The 17,283-nt window shown below is 35.8% G+C and overlaps 1 protein-coding gene across 18 annotated transcripts in view; it reads left to right on the forward strand.

Annotated features, from left to right (window-relative positions):
- The window catches only part of ROBO2 (roundabout guidance receptor 2), a 1,625,768-nt gene extending 1,608,759 nt beyond the window's left edge, over positions 1-17,009 (forward strand). For 10 of the 18 annotated variants that reach the window (XM_032407350.1, XM_032407349.1, XM_032407345.1 and 7 more), the window contains 4 exons: positions 2,228-2,401; positions 8,639-8,911; positions 11,176-11,376; positions 13,105-17,009. In XM_032407350.1, the coding sequence (XP_032263241.1) occupies positions 2,228-2,401; positions 8,639-8,911; positions 11,176-11,376; positions 13,105-13,106 (650 nt within the window). In that variant the 3' untranslated portion in view covers positions 13,107-17,009. The remainder of the gene's footprint in view (positions 1-2,227; positions 2,402-8,638; positions 8,912-11,175; positions 11,377-13,104) is intronic. The other 8 variants (XM_032407357.1, XM_032407359.1, XM_032407361.1 and 5 more) reach the window with 3 other exon arrangements.
- Positions 17,010-17,283: the final 274 nt, after the last annotated feature.

Raw genomic sequence — 17,283 nt, forward strand, 5'->3', positions numbered from 1 at the left:
TGGTTTTAGGCTGCATGGAACCAGCCTTACAAGAACAGGTTGGTAGACCCTGAGTCCCACACTCTTTGCATCTTTGCATGAGAGAATCTTGTCCTTTAGACACTGAAATATTTTTCTCCTGTTCTTTCTCCTCAGTGAGTCTGACTGCAGGGCTTTCTGTGATATGCATGACCACAGTTGCGATCCTCAATTACCAGAACTTTCTTCTGATGCTACTTTTGCAGAGCCAAGAATAGGCTCCTACTCACTACCTTCTATCCGTTCTTTCCCTTTCCCTTCATGGCTCTGCTGATTAATTGGAAAATGCTTCTTTTTTATATTACAACCAAGCTGCAACTGAGATTGTCATTAAATTTTCAATAACTCACATGTTGCAAAATTCTCACACAATCGATCATGTGCTCAGTGATTAAAATTATTTGACTTTTATCGCCATTACTTTCCTTTGCCCCATTTCTTTCTGCAAATGCATTTTCTGGGAAGGCTTTCTCAGCATGGGGTGAATGGGTCTAAGGCTGTCAGTCTAACAGTTCAAATGGCTGATGGTCTTATTAATTGTTTGGCTGTTAAAATTTTAACCCAATAATTTATTATCTGTTTTAAAGGATGCTAATTAAAGATACACCCACTGCATTTGCAACTTGAATAAAATGATGACTACATGTGTATTGCTCTTGCCATATTCTAATTTGGGTTTCTGAGAACAATTGAATACCAATTATATAACTTTTCATGTATCAGATTCTTTTCCCCAAAAGAAATGTGAGATACATTCTAATAATAGATCAGTAATTTGTGTTTGTTGTTTGACTGAAACAAAATAACTTTGGCATGATCCATGCTATTATATGACTGTACTTCTTAAATGAACTTATAAGAAGGTTCTAATATATGAACTAAATGGAGCTACCTTACAAAACAAACTAATGAAGCCTTTAACGCATTTTTGAAATCTTAATAGTATTAAACTAGTAAACTGAAGAAAAATGATTTTGACCCTTCACTAAACTCTCGGGTGATAAAAAGGAGTCTTGGAAATTTTCTTTGAATTATACTATCAGTATTTCTTTTGAGTACACATTAGGAATCTTCAAGCGTATAAAAAAATGTTTCCAAGCATTGCAGAGGTTTATTTTTCATATAGCATCCGAACTAAAATATGTTGTAATATAACGGTTATTTGAATTTTCTTGCTTTTTGTGGTATAGCTCTAAGCACAGCAGTAAGAAAGTGCAAGGAAACTAATAAATTAGAAGGCGTAAGTGCATTTCTTACATGTATGCTAATAGCTAATAAAGCATTAAGCAATGTCGTGTCACATTGACTTAAGAAAATGTAACTACATACAATAATTTTGTGTGAAATGAAAGCATGCACAAGAGAATAAATACATGCACATAAAATAACCCTCCCTTACCATAATAAACATTCTATTAAAATCACAAGATGTTGAACATTTATTAGCTACCCTTTTCACAAAATAAATTTCCCTGCGTATGTACTAAACCTCAAGAAAAGGACGTAACACAACTTCATTTTTCAATGAGAATTTGGAGTCTGCTCAGATACAATAATAGTCATCAGAAAATACCTATTGCACTTTGGATATGCAAGGTGAATTTAACCTGCTATCTATCCTATACTATACACTAATGTTATTGAGTTTCTGTAAAAGAGGTAAAATTCATCGTGCATTTGTATGGATTGGTAAGGTCAGTTTAATATATGTCTCTGAGCAGATCTTTCATGTAGATTTGTCAAATGCAATTACTTCAGGACCTTTTTCTGTGCTCAAAGTGAGTTTGTAAGATTCCATGGATAAAATTTGGTTAAGCAAATAAGAAGTACATAATTCAGTTCAGAAGTAACTTCTTTAATTTTAAGAAGTAAAAGCAGCGTGAATTTGCATATATCCATGAAAATATCACTAAGATCATCAAGGTTAAATAAAAATATAATCAAGTAATACCAAGTTTTGGGTTGGTGGATTTGTTTTATATCCATTTGCTTGAATTTTTTCAGTGGGCAGTGTGTTGGTTACTAAAAATTGGGTAAAATAAATGCAACAAGGCATATTTTTTTATGGAGATGCACCAGTATTTGATATCTTCAAATGGCATCTCTAGGCAAGCTTACAGGTTAGGCTAAGTAGAATAGAAATACAAAACAGGCAGAATCACTGCCTTATGACCTTCTCTATACCCCATTCCCTTTGTTTTCTTTTTAGGCAAAGCTTTTACCTCCTCTCAAAGACCTCGGCCAACCAGCCCATTTTCTACTGACAGTAATACCAGTGCAGCCCTGAGTCAAAGTCAGAGGCCTCGGCCCACTAAAAAACACAAGGGAGGGCGAATGGACCAACAACCAGCATTGCCTCATCGAAGGGAAGGAATGACAGATGGTAGGTTTGTTTCCTTCTCTCTTGTCTCCTCACTGAAGAGATGCACTCTGTGCAAATCATTAACTTAGATTAAAGTAGCTATGGTAGATTAGGCATTACCTCATTATATAACAAGGCAGAAAGCCTAACAATATGGTCTTGTTCAAATAAAACACCCTCTTTTCTAACAATCTGGAATTATTTCTGTATTACAAGCCCCAAGAAATGTGTGCCATACCACTTTTCAATGTTGATCTTGCTGCCATTCTGGCATTTTCCATTAATGCTTTTTAATGAACATTCCCCTTTGAGGTTAGGAAAGAAAGCGTAGGTAGCACATGCACTTCCCGTGCATTTCTGTTTTAAACTTGGGACATTTCTGACATCAGATTAAGAGAACTTAGATGGTATTTCACTTTCGAAAAAACCATGAAGTGCTTTGTAATTAAACAATTTTTTTAGTTTTATAAATTTCAGGGCTAAAAGCCCTGGTAGATGGGTCAGCAAACTTTTCTGTAAAAGTCCAGATAGTAAATATTTTTGGCTTTACCTGGCCATACAGTCTCTGTCACAAATACTCAACACTGCCATTGTAGTACAAGTGTAGTTATAGAAAAAAAAAAAAAAAAATGAATTGAGTGTGAGTGATTTCCAAAACCTTATTGATAAACAGGCAGTGGCTGAATTTGGCCCATGGACCATAGTTTGCTGATCTATTTCAATTCTTTTATTTATGTATAGCATTCAGTCTTTGAGTATTTGCTGGTTTCAGGAAGCACAATACTCCTGGAGATGTCCTTGTTCACTAAAGAGTAGTTCATCTCTATAAAGCAGGATCTATTTCCCACATGTTCAACTTAATTCTCAGACATTTAAAAATAGGAATACAAATATTTATCCTGACGTTTTATTCTAAGGAATATTTAAGATGATTGATGTCAATAGCCTAGTATAATGCCCGTCGAGAATACCAAAGGTAAATTTCTTCCCCCTTCTCAGCGCTATCCCCTACAGGCACACAAACTTTATCCTGAGGTAGTTCTACTAAACACCAAAAGGATGAACTTAGCCAAGCCGCACATTAGAACCATCTAGGGAGCTCTTAAATTATACCCTGGGGATTGTGATTTAATTGTTCTGGGTGAAAACCAATTATGGGTATTTTTAAAGCTCCATGAATGAATCTAATGTGCAGTCAGCATTGAGAAGCTATGACGGAGTCCATAGCATTCATTTCAGTCTCTTAGACTTACCATTATAGGACAGAATGAGGCTTAGTTGGGAAAGTACTTAACGCTTTATTGGTTTGGGGGGAAGGGTCTGTAGCTGGCTGCCATCTTTGCGCTTTCGTTTGTCATTTTGTAATTCAGGGCCAACTTTAAAAGTCAACCATAACTTGTTCTAAAAGCTTTCAGGTTTACTTATCTTTCCTGTTACCTTGTTTTCATTGGGAAGTGTTTCTGTGGAATTTGAGGGTAAGGGTGCACTCAAGATTTTGATTCCTTTATAAACGAATATCCTGTGGTGAACAAAAATTCTCACCACTGCCTTTCTGCCTCAGATGATCTGAAGATTAGTTGAGCACTTAAAACAGTCAGTAGTGTTGATCTTATTCCCTCTAGATAAAAAGGACCACCCCCATTGATATGGTAGTCATAAAACTCAGAATTAACAATTTTTTATAGTTTTCCTGCTATCAAATGTTGTGGAAAGAGAAAAAAAATTTTTTTCTGAAATGTTTGAAGATTATTTCCAGAATATGTGGAAGATAAAAAATATAAACAAACAAAATGGAGAGCGCTCCTTTTCTTCCTAAAATACTTTTCTTGCAAGGTTTTTCAGAAAGTCTGGTTAAAGCAAGCTGCCTCCTACTTTAAAGCATGATCAATTTATTGCTTATCTTTCTAAACAAGAAACAGGTCCCTAACTCTTAAAGTTGCCAGCATTTCAAAAGGGGGTTATGGATTATGTGTTGTTTGTAGATATACTTTGGAAGTAGTGATATTGCAAGGGAAATTTTGGCTCCCTTGTCTTCCCAAGTTTATGATTCAACGATGTTCTAGTTATGACAGGAGGACATTTATTATGGATGGCACTCTATAGATTATCTTTAAGGATGTTGTTATTTTATAGTAAATGTATGTGCCATAGATTTATATGGTATGAATCCATGCATCAGTATTAATTTTATAATATTTGTATGTAAAATCAAACTGTGCTTCTAGGGAAGGCTGCTGTTTAGTAGCACTTAGTGTATAGACATTTTTATACTAAAACTTTTGCTTTATACATTTTAGAATTATATTTGGTGAGTAAATTAATCAGGCTAATTACTGGCAGCTGCTATACCAAACAGTCGCTTAGTACAGCAAGCTTGTTTCTCATGGACACAGTAATTTATAAAGGTCAGGTCGCTCTCCTCTAAGTAGTAATGTAAGGATGTATGCTTCTCCAATACTGGGATACCATTATTTTTAAAGTGAGACATTTATGGCTTCTGAGTGAGGGGAAGACAAAATCTGGGTGATCACTTGGGAGGTTCTATGGTCAGGCCTGCAAGTGGCATATGTCACTTCTCATTTCCTTGACAAGAGCACTGGCACATGACATCAGACTCCTGACTAGAGTGGGAAAATAATATTTTCTTGTGTCTAGTAAGAGGAACTGGGAATGGTGAAAAACATCAGTCTCTGTCTCAAAGGCAAGGCAAACCCCAACACACACATCGAGGATTCTTCTTCTCCCTTGAATAAAGACTCTTCTAAGCAGGCATTGCTCAATTGAAATCTTCTATTCCATTTGCATAAGCTAAAGAATACCCTTTAAAACAAATATATTGACAAATGCTGAAGAAAGAAAGCAGAGAAAGTAGTTTTCTGTCCATCAACCTTTTTTCCTGAGATCATTGCCTTCCAGTCTGTTCTCCCCTCATTCCTAATGTCCTGGTTAGAGAAGGGACTCTTTCCTCTTCCACAAATTAGCTTGGCCACAAACTAGCTCTGCTACAAACTAGCCTGTACCATTAAGCAAATTCCTTTATTCATTAATCTGTTCATTCCCGTGCCAAATGATAGGCTGGAAACCAACAGGCAAAATTCCCTGCTTTTTGGAGCTTACATTCTATTGAGGGAAGATAAAGAACAACATAATTATATAAGGGAAAATAAAAGTATATAAGACGGTGGTAAGTGTCATGGAGAAAAAAACATAGGAAGGAAGTCGAGAAATACCGGGGATAAAGAGGGGGAGGTCTTTTTTAAATAAAGTCTCAGGGAAAGCTTGACCAAGTAGATGACAGTAGAGAAGGCTGGAAGATTAAAAGGAAAAGAGCAATGCTGATATCAAGGAAAGGTCATTCCAGGGCATGAGGACAGCAAGTGGAAGCCTGAAGCTTATTTGCTGAAAAGTAAGAGAAGCAGTGTGACTGAGGCAGAGAGAGCAACAAAATAGAATATGAAGTTAGACAAGTCAGTGAGGGCCAGTGTTTGTAGGATCTTAAGCTTCTGTAAGGACATTGGCTCTTACTTTGAATGGGAAACCATCGAACAGGTGTTTGTGTGTGTGTGTGTGTGTGTGTGTGTGTGTGTTTAAGGCGAAGGAGTAACATGATCTTACTTATGCTTCTATTTTTAGAAAAAACACTCTAGCTGTTATGTCAAGATAGACTAAATGTGCTTCTGTGCGGAAGCACAGAAACCGCATAAGAGGTTGTAGAAGTCATATAGGGAAGAGATGTTAGAGGTTCCTCCCGAGGTTAGAATCAGTGGAAGCAATGAGAAAGATTGAATTCTGGCTATAGCTTGGCAGAGCCCACAAGATTTGTTCATGAAATTAACACAGGCTGTAAGGCAAGGAAGTCAAAGATTACTCCAAAGTCTTGGTCAACTTGTAGAATGCAATTGCTGCTAATTGAGATGATGAACACTACAGAAGAAGCATATCTTGTACAGGAAGGTCCAGAACTCAGTTTTGATATGTGAAATTTTAGATACTTTCTAAACATCTAAGTTGAACTCCTCAGTATGGATTTAGTCACGTGAGTCTGGAGCTCACAGAAGGGGAGATCCCAGCTGTAGATATTTGATTTCTTTTTGCCTTTTTTTTTTTAACCTGAAAAAGAGGATAATAATGGCACATATTTCATTGGACTGTTGTGTGCCTGACAATAAGAAATCCTCAGTAGGCCAGTAAGAGACTCTTTAGTGAATTGATTTATTTGAAATGAATTAACATGGAAATGAATAATAAATTTAAGTAAACATATTTGATTACATACTTTTATTTTTGCTGCAGTCAGTCTTAATCCATCTTTTTCCCAATTTGTTTATTTCAATGTGCATGCCATGTTCTTTCTTCTTAGAATATAAAAACTCCAAGTATATTACTTAATTATGTAGCCATATAATTTCAGGTTAAATTAAATAGTAATCAGAATTTTGGCTAGCATAAGCAGATGCCATTTTGGCCATTTTAAAAATGAAGCTGCTTTGATGGAGAATAAAAATCAATGACCAGATATGTTATTTTGAAAGCAAATATAATAATTCCTGCTCCTCCCCACAACTGGCAGTCTTAAGTCCAAACACGCAAATGAAATAATTACTTTACATTTATAATAATACATACTAAAGGAAGTCAGTATTGAATAAAAGGAAACACTAAACTCATTGGTGGATTATTCTACAAACAGATATCACAATAGTGGATTAGCTCTTCATTTTGGAAGAAATGTTCCAAATGCAACTTTATTCTCCCAGATGGAAATGCTGTTCCCTTCAATAATTAGTAATTCATAATCTAACAAGAGGACATACATAAGAACTAGGAATTCTGCTTCAACATGGGAACTCCCAAAGCAGATGCAGAGGAGAGTATTATTGTCAATTCAATGGAGGACGATATCATTTTTCTCATTAAGAGAGAGTATAAAGCTTCTTAAAGTCTTTAAAAAGAACAACTTAGCCTTCCTTGAGGAAGCTATCTTTTGTTCACAAGAGATTTGTGCTTTTTCCTTTTAAATTTCACAAATAGTATTATTAGAAATAAGAGCACAAATACAACAATGATATGGGAAATAATGGACTAATATTATATGCAACAGCCCCTATTAATAATATAAATTTGTAGTGCATATGATATTTGATTTTATGAGCAATTAATGTAATCGCTGATATTCTAAGGATGAACAGAGAAGTTTGCAATAGTATGCCAGAAAAATTAGAAGGTAGTAGTGTTTAGAATGTTCAGGAGATTTCAAAATCTTCAACAAAGTAATTTTAGAACTAGTATAATGATATAAATCACATAATAGGACTAGTACACTACTTAAAGAAAGATGAAAGAAGAGATTAAGATCACAGTTGAAGACAATCAAAATATAAAGGTGTCATGATCCAAACAGCTAATGAAAGGAAAATGAAAAATTAGCTGCACGTTCGAACTTTTGATTTTTTCATGTCTTATATTTAATTTAAAGAGCTTTTTTGCAAAGTTATCTATTCTACTACATCTCAAATTTTTATGATGACTTGTCTATTCTAGCACCATGAAGCATATTCTCTCTGTACTCTGAACATTGGTTATTACTTATTAAAATTAATACGCTGGAAGATTATAATGTATTAGTTGTAACTCATTAGCTAACTCATGAAACGAACAGCCAGAATTGGTTGTCAGGCAGAATGTTAATTGCATTTAATAAATGTTAGCTTAACCCTTTGACTGTTGCTAAATGTACCACATACATGGGTAAAGGCAGTCATATGTTGCATATAATATGGCATATAGTTCTTAATTTTCCTGAGGGCAACATTTCCGATGGAGATTGGCAGGATAACCTTTATTCTTCTCGGGGCCTTTCATTAACACAGCTGCTAGAGTGTCTAGTCATTTTGTGTCACGATATGTCTACTTTGAGGAGGTGGGGGTGGACAATGGAGAAAATGTGGAGAACACATAAATTGCCTTTTATACCTTGAACGTTAGCCTCAATGTGCAATTGAAAACACTGTCCGCATATAATAGTTGAAATCAGTCGATTTTGTTTCAAAGACACTGTGATCCAAATATAGCAAAGAGATCAATAATAGGCATTTTAGATAGAAATAACTGACCTTTGCCCCCCGCCTCCTCCCCCCAAATTTGTTTTGCATGAGTGAGACTTTTAAGATGGCACGGGTTTTTTTCTTCATCTTGAATTAAAACCTGTATTTTTTCATTAAATTTTAGTCCATTCTAAACATTATTCACAATTTTTAGATCTTCCACCACCACCAGATCCCCCTCCAGGTCAGGGTTTAAGGCAGCAAATAGGCCCGAGCCAGCATGCTGGTAACGTGGAAAACTCAACAGAGAGAAAAGGAAGCTCTCTGGAGACACCACCAGCATCCAACTTAGAAGACACAAAGAGCTCATTGGATTGTCCAGCTAGAACGTCCCTAGAGTGGCAGCGACAAACCCAAGAATGGATAAACTCCACAGAACGCCAAGAAGATATACGGAAAGCCCTACACAAACAAAGTGTTGGACCAGGTGTGTTCTGCACAGTCCCAGGAAAGTGTGGACTTTTACCTTTTGTTTTCCTACCAGGTATTTTAGAAGTGGCAGTTGTTTAAGAGCATCTGAAAAAAGTTTGCCTTGAGTCACTGAAAAGTTGGGATTCCTCAGCAGAATTTACCAACACACACCTTAAGGCTGATTCCCGTGGGGATTGTTCCTCAAGTTAACCTCTGCATAGGGGTATTTGAGCTCAAGAGACCTCCAAGCTTCACCTGTATTGTTCAGGAGACAATTTGATTTTTTGCCTTTTAATGTTTATATCAAAATACTTTTAAGACCTCTAAATTTCATCTTAATGTCAATTTAATCCCTGCCTTCAACCAGTTTCATTTTGACTGAAGTAACTAGTCATTTTGAAAGCAGAACTCACTTCAGTCAAATCATTGAATTCATTGAAATAAAAAGTTGCTTATAAATGCACACAAATATCTCAGGATAGAAAAGGTTAAACTGGGCCTGTACTTTCTCCAACTGATTGAATTTAGTTGATTGTTAACACTTCATTGGGAAATATTCTTGTTTATAAATCAAGCTTCCTGGAACTGTCCCAAAATAAATGTCATCATTTGTGGTTGGATTTTTTTTGGAAGGGGTAGTGGCTGTTGGGACCTATTATAGAAATACATTTTCTGGAACATTTCTTCTCATATTGGGATTCACTTTCATTGAGTATTAAAACATACACACAAACACACACACAACAACATTTGAGAGTTTCTTTACACGTTTATTTTTTAATTTGGACTCAATCTTTTGTAGATATGTCCACTACCCATGCATTTTCAAAAATTATATGATGTCACAACTTGGTGCTTAAGGTTTTAGAAAATGTAATATATACAAGAGCCAAAATATGTCAATTTTAATACCTAGACTTAGTGAAACATTTAGGAAGCTTACATCATTCAGGCTGTGAGAGAAAAAGTATGTGATCCTTGAGACTTCATAAAGACCATCTAAGGAGAGAAACAGTTATCACAGTAATAATAATGGCCATACCTAAAAGAAGGAAAAAAAAAGAAGAGGTAGAGAGAAAAAGAAGAAGAAAGAAGGAAAGAAAGAAAAAAATGTTTCAAAATATTAGGTACTTAATACACATTGTGTTATTTGTAGAGAATTGATACATAAAATATGTTTTCATTTATTATTATTTATTTATGAAAATGTGTATTTCTCTTTTTCTGTTAAGGAAATACACAATCTTTAAAATAATGTGTTTCTATCCCCAGAAACAACAAAAATTTAGGAAGCTTATTTCAACTAATATAGTTCTTTATCCAAATTGAGAAAATGTTGCTATAAAGTGAAACAAAAACCATGTTTCTTCAATCTTAATTGCAAAATTTAATTGGAGCCACACTGAACACCAGAAATTATACTCAGAAATGCTTTTGTTAAACAATATGGTTCACTGTATGCAACTCCCTTTTATTAATAAATTTAAATTTTGCAAATGATATATAACATATTTTTATCCCCAAATTTATTTTTTTTAAGATTTTATTTATTTATTTGAGAGAGAGAGGAGAGCATGAATGGGGGGAGGAGCAGAGAGAGAGGGAGAAGCAGACTCCCTGCTGAGAGGGAAGCCCAACACAGGGCTCCATCCCAGGACCCAATCCCAGGACCCCAGAATCATGACCTGAGCTGAAGGCAGACACTTAACTGACTGAGCCACCCAGGGCCCCTATCCCCAAATTTCTTTTAATTTAATCCTGTTTCAGATCCTATTATCAGAAATGTTATGGGTGTTATGCACAAACAATGAATCATGGAACACTATATCTAAAACTAATGATGTAATGTATGGGGATTAACATAACAATAAAAAAAATTAAAAAAAAAAAAAAAAGAAATGTTATCTGCACATGGAAATTTTTTAAATATCTGGGCTTATTAAACCTCTTATTTTTAATTTTACTGAAGAGTGAAATGGGGACACCCAGGTGGCTCAATCGTTAAGCGTCTGCCTTCAGCTCAGGTCATGATCCCAGGGTCCTGGGATCCAGCCCCGCATCGGGCTCCCTGCTCCGCGGGAAGCCTGCTTCTCCCTCTCCTACTCCCCCCTGCTTGTGTTCCCTCTCTTGCTGTGTCTCACTCTGTCAAATAAATAAATAAGAAGTCTTTATTTTAAAAAAAGAGTGAAATGGTAAAATAGCCCATCGTGAACTTAATATTAAAAGTTTGTTTTGCCTCCTTGTTGCTCTTCAGCTTAGCACTTTGTGTTTCTTTTTCAGAGGAGACATTGGTGCCCTACAGCAAGCCCAGTTTCCCATCTCCAGGAGGTCACAGCTCATCAGGAACAGCTTCTTCTAAAGGATCCACTGGACCAAGGAAAGCCGAGGCGTTGAGGGGAAGTCACCAGCGCAATGCCAGCGACCTTCTTGACATGGGATATATGGGCTCAAATAGTCAAGGACAGTTTACAGGTGAATTATGTAAGTGCTTTAGGACACTTAAAAGGCTCTGGTGATTGAGAACAAAGAGTGGGTTAATAATGTAGGGGAGGAAAAAGTTTCCTTTACCCTCTTAGGGTCCCAGCCTGGGTCTGAAAGTTAAACTGATAAAGACAGATTAACAGGAGAAAAGCCTACAAATTTTATTGAATTTTTACATGTTCATGGGTGATTTCAGAAGAGCATGAAGACCCAAAGAAGTGACCAGAGTAGAAAGCTTTTATATTTTTTAGACAAAGAAACCATAAACTTGTGAAGATTTTATGAGACCGAGAGGTTTGGGTAGGGGAGTAGTCAATGGTAAAGAAGTAACTAGGAAGATAAAGGTTAGTTTAACAAGGTTTGTTTGCACAGATTTCTCGTCCCATAACTCTCTGACCCTGGGAATAAGAATGTCTTCCTTCCTCTGGTAGAGGGAGGGTAACTTTCATGTGGAAGTTTTATGACCCATTTCAGAAAAGAAGAGCCAGTGGGGAGGAGGGAGGTCAGAGTGACTTTCCTGCCTCTGTTGGTTTCTCAGACTTCTTCAGCTTTCGATATTCAGTATGCCGAGGTGTCATATTTTGGGGTAGCATGTCCTGAACCTCATCAATAATATTGGGACTATAAACAAATTTCAGAATAGTAGAAATCTTTCTTTGCTATGAGAAAAAAATCGATTATGATTTTGAGCAGGTTCAGTCATAATGTAGACCACTGCTATTTACAGCCATCTATTAAGTGAATATTTCTTCTACTTCAAGTCTGATTTACCCTATACAAAAATTGCCTATATTTAGGCAATTAATCTTAATATTTATAAGTTAATTAAACATAGTCCACTTTGCCTTTTAAAGAACCTCAGGAATTCCTCATTCCCTAGTTGCTCTTCATTTATTTATTTATTTTTTAAATTTAGGCAGTTGACCTTGTAAAGCTGATCTTTGATTATAAAAACATATTTTATAAATAAATTTCTTTTTGAATGAAGAGCCAACATTCATAGTATAACTAATCAATAAAAATAAAATACCAGGCAACAGAGAAAGATAGCATGTCACAGTATGTCACAGGAAGAAGCACTGAATTCTTTGTGTTAATTTTTTTTCATGAAATTTACCAATTCTGCTATCCAACGTCAGAATTATACTTGTCAAATATTTTCAGCTGCTTTTTTGGATTCATGTTAAAAGCACTGCTGAAGGAGCAGCCCTGGGTTCCAGTCTTCTCAACCCAGAGCAAGTAAACTACCTTCCCAATCTCTCTACTTCCTGACCTAAAACATGGCATTACTATTACGCTTACATCACAGACTGGGGGATTCCATGAAATAATGAGAAGTAAAAGTACTTGCAAACTGTAAAGTTCTTTATTGACTAGACTTAGCATTCTTGTTGTCTATTACTGATCTGATTATTAAGATATGTTTATAATTTTTAATTTGATTCGTGACTACTTGGGTTTTGCTTTGACTTTTATTTTAGAGCAACTATAAACTCACAGGAGATGTGCAGAGATAGCTCTACGTGGATTCTAAATCTCCAGATTTTACAATGTTTCTTTCTTCCCCTCCCATCACTATATTTCCCAACTTTACACACTCACAAAATCTGTCTGATGACGTTCTCTTCATTTATTATCTATTCGCCTTGCTTTTTGTTGTGCTGGTCAGGATGAAAGACTACTTAATTTCAACGCAAACTTATTTCTGATTTTTTCATCTCTTTGTAGAGTAACTGAGAGGAGACATGCAAAGCTGCTCTGAAGGACCACCAGGTCTGAACTCATGGAAGTGATGACACTAAACAGTGCAATGAACAATTTCTTTATTTATGTACAATTAAAAGAACTGTAAATGCAATGTAAAGACACACAGCCACACATATCCCACAGATATTTTACTTGTGTTCTTCTCTTAACTACACCACCCACCTTAACTCTTTCTTGTCAGGAGTATATAAAAAAGAAAGAAAAGCAAACTCGCCCTCCAGGAAGAAAAGGATTTTCCTCTGTATATAATTTCTTTTGTGCATTGCTATGCAAGCTCACTCTTTTTAGATCTGTTCATACTATTGTCTGTTTTTATTGGTCTCTTGTACTATATGTGAATTAATAGGCTGTGGTGCCATATATTAACTTTTAATTGTGTAACTTTTATGTTTAAATTTTGCACTGCAATTTTTTTTGGTGATAAGCACAAATCTCTACTCCTCGTGACATGAAGAACAAGACTGAATGTGAAGGGAGTTTCTGTACTGTAAGCTAGGCTGGATGTGCTGGTTGGAACCAATCACGGTAGATGGTTTGCAGCTGGGGTGTAGGAATAGGAAGATGCAAAGGAACAGTGGTGTTGGCAAAGTCTTCTTTGAATATCAGGGACTGAGTCAATAAAAAGAAAAGCAGAAAGGTGGCTTTTACTATTGACAAAAAGAAGGGGTCAAAGAAAGAAATTTAAGTCTTAAGGCTAAATAGGCATTACAATATGCAGGTAGCAAAGATGTACTAAGCTTGCTAAAAAAAAAAAAGAAAAAGAAAAGAAATCAAGGTTATATGTAGAATCAACTTAACCTGTCATTGTAATTGACCCATCTGAGAATTATAACAAGCAAAAGGAAATTAAGGTGTTTCACAAGAGCTGTGTTTATATTACAGTTTTTATAAAAGCATTTTCTGAATTACCATAATTAATCTCTCCAACTCATTAAGTCAGAGTATAATGTGAAGTTCCCCAAGGAAACAAACAAAATGAACTCTAGAATATCTAGCAAATAGTTAAAGAGGCAATTTATTATTAGGACATACTCGGGCTGCTTCCAAATGCAAAAACTCTATTGCAATATCTCATTTGATCTTTCTAATACATGTACAGTACACACTAGAGGATAGAGCTGCATCACTTAAATTTATGACTTTGAAAAAATAATGCAGTCTATAGACAACTTTGTGTTTTATTTGGTTAAAAAGTGAAGTTTATGCCACAAATGTATAGCCAAATTGTAAGTGCTTACAAAGCAGTGCTCAGAGTATGTTCAGTTCACAGTAAGTAGATTTATTGGAATAAACATTTTATGGTACATTCTCAGAAATTGGCTACCAGCTAAAATATGTTTGACCCATTTTGAATGAGTAAGTTGAAAAGAAAAATTTAAAAGGAGAAAAATGCATGTTTATACACTTTTTAAATAAAACCAAACCTCATTAAGTGGACATTAATAACAGTGTCCTGCCTCATTTGTTTCCACGACTTTGAGAACGAGGAATTCCTGAACGTCAGTCATATATGGTCAAAATGAATCCGACTTTGAAATATAAGTCAGCCCCTGTATGCGTAGAGTCGATCAGTCAAGTAGAAGAGACCTTCCCTGCAATTCCCACTTGTGACATTTTTTCTGTGTGCTGCCTACACAACTGTAAATTCTATTTCTAGTTATACTTTCTCATGTTTTTCCTATGATGTGTTCAGTAGTTGGTATTTTGAAAAATGTTCGATGTAATGATTAGAATCATTTCTAAAATATGGGACCTGCTTGAATGACAATTCATACTCCCATGCATGATTGGCTCAGTCACCAATTCCATATCATATTGTTATAGCAAAGGGATAATATAATTCATTTTCTCTATCCTTTTTGTTCCCTGAGACCGCATCAACACAGGCAAGAGTGGAGGAACATAATGTTCTTTATGGGCCCCAACATCTTCTTGGTGCCATGTAGCTCATTTCTTCCCCGAAGAGAAAAAACGTTCTGAGACACACTTATTAAATGCTTTATCAACTTTCTACCACCAGTGCCTGAATTTTAATACAGTTTGCTTTCTCTGGGTCAGATTGTCTAGGGAAGATGAGAAGTTCCTGTGAAGAATGACTACATACTATTCACAACTGTAGGATGTGAGGAATTTAATTTTTATTTATGCGGTTCCCTACTTCACCTCTTTCTATTTAAAAGCAAACAAAGTTTTGTTCATTTGTGTTCCCTCTTTATGCTTCTCTGTAACCCACTTTAGAGTAAAACTTTAATTCATTACATTTATTACACGTAGATGTTGATCCCTAATGTGACAAATAAACCAAGACTTCAATGTAGAGTATGGGTATAAAAGTGACTTCTGGAATAACGCAGGACATAGCATCATACCTTCCTGATTATTTTCAGTGTATAAAACGTAACCGTTTTGGTTAGGTGTTGTCAGTACAGACCCTACAGTTACTTGGAATGTTCTTTTAGAACATTCCCTTAACATTCCCTGTTAAGTCTAGTTTTATATGTAAATTGGTTAGTAAAATCCTGCACCCAACATATCATCCTCACACAGATACAGAGCAAGACAAAATGCTGTGGCTATCCAGATGAATTCAGGAATCCTATCCAAAAATCAAAAGCTTTTGTCAACTTACTATATGTAAAAAGCTTCTAATCAGTATGTCAGAATGTCATTAGAAGAATGCAAACATGTATAAGCCCTCCCGGAATTTTTTTCATTTTGTAGCCCATTGAATGAATGTGATTAGAAATTCACTGAGCTCACTCTTCTTCAGGTCTACATAAGGCCTGCATAACTTGTCAGAAGGAAATCTGGTTGGGAGAGAACGCAAACTCACCTTGTACTCACGGGCCATGCTGCTGTGCAGTCAAGCCCCAGACAACACAGCTCCCTTCTCAACATGCCACGTCTCCACTGGGGAAAGCCAGTCAGCACCCCAACTCAGGTATGCCTCCGAGCATGCAGGCAGAGTCGGCCCACCCCTTTCCAGATCTTTTCCATGCCATATTTAAAGTGGGATAGTACAGGGGCTTGAAAACAACGGATTTCTTCACAGGATTTGAATCCAGTTCGAGGGAGCATATAGGAAAATCAAGACGAACACCTAAGGTGTCCTATAACAAAGGGAAGTAAATACATTGCAAGTATGCTTGTTCTAAGTAACAAAACAGGTAAAATGGTGTTCTATGTCATAGTTGAATGCTCTGGGTATTTAAAAATATCTTCAGTAGGATTCAAGTTGAAAGTTTGTACGAGCTCTGATAGAACACCTCCAAATTTCTATTCAACAAATTTAGGCAACTGTCCATCAACAACATAATTATACGAATACCAATGAGCTCTAAACTGTGGTTTATCTTTGCCACTGGAAAGTGATTGTGTGTCAGTATTAAAGATATGAAGAACCATGACATTCACTAATTTGTACATCTGCTTCTGTACATTGTATTTATAAAGTTACATGACGAGAATTGGTGTAAAGCAATGTTTTCCCACATCATCTTAGAGGTGAAGTTACTTTGGCTTCTCTATCATGTGTACTTCAAATGAAACCCCATACCTTTTTTCAGTGAAGTTCCATTTATCTCATCATTTTCTTATCTCATCATTTTCAAAAGCATTTATTGTGACTTTAAAGTGTTGCAAGATAAGGGATTTTGTGGCCGTGGGTAGACTTTTTATACTTTGTTTTATAGATGGACTTTTTTTTAACTAGTCTGTTTAAGTCACCAAACAGCGTCCAAAATCTTAATGTGTTTCATTTGATGTTGTTAGCTCAGAAAAGAAATTGGCATAAAATTGGTTAATAGTATTGTCAAAGAATTGTGTATTGTGTACTCACTGGGAAAAAATAAAATATATTCACATTTCAAATTTGTAAAAAAGCCATTTATGTAAAACAGACTTGCCTGTAGAAAAATCAAACACAGACCATTCTGTCACTTTTGCAACTCGACATTAATATTTTGTGACCAAATGCATAATCTGATTTTCTGCTTTGGTAATGGGTTGGGCGGTGGTAACTAGACAGTGACATTGACTTATAGTAGTGACTATATTGATGACACTAATGAAGAATATAAAAAGCATTTGAAATTAGAGATTCCACCCTCTAAGCCCTACTCTCCAGATCTGATCTCCCCC

Source organism: Phoca vitulina, unplaced genomic scaffold (assembly GCF_004348235.1).
Source record: "Phoca vitulina isolate PV1807 unplaced genomic scaffold, GSC_HSeal_1.0 scaffold8, whole genome shotgun sequence".
Taxonomy (NCBI): Eukaryota; Metazoa; Chordata; class Mammalia; order Carnivora; family Phocidae; genus Phoca; species Phoca vitulina.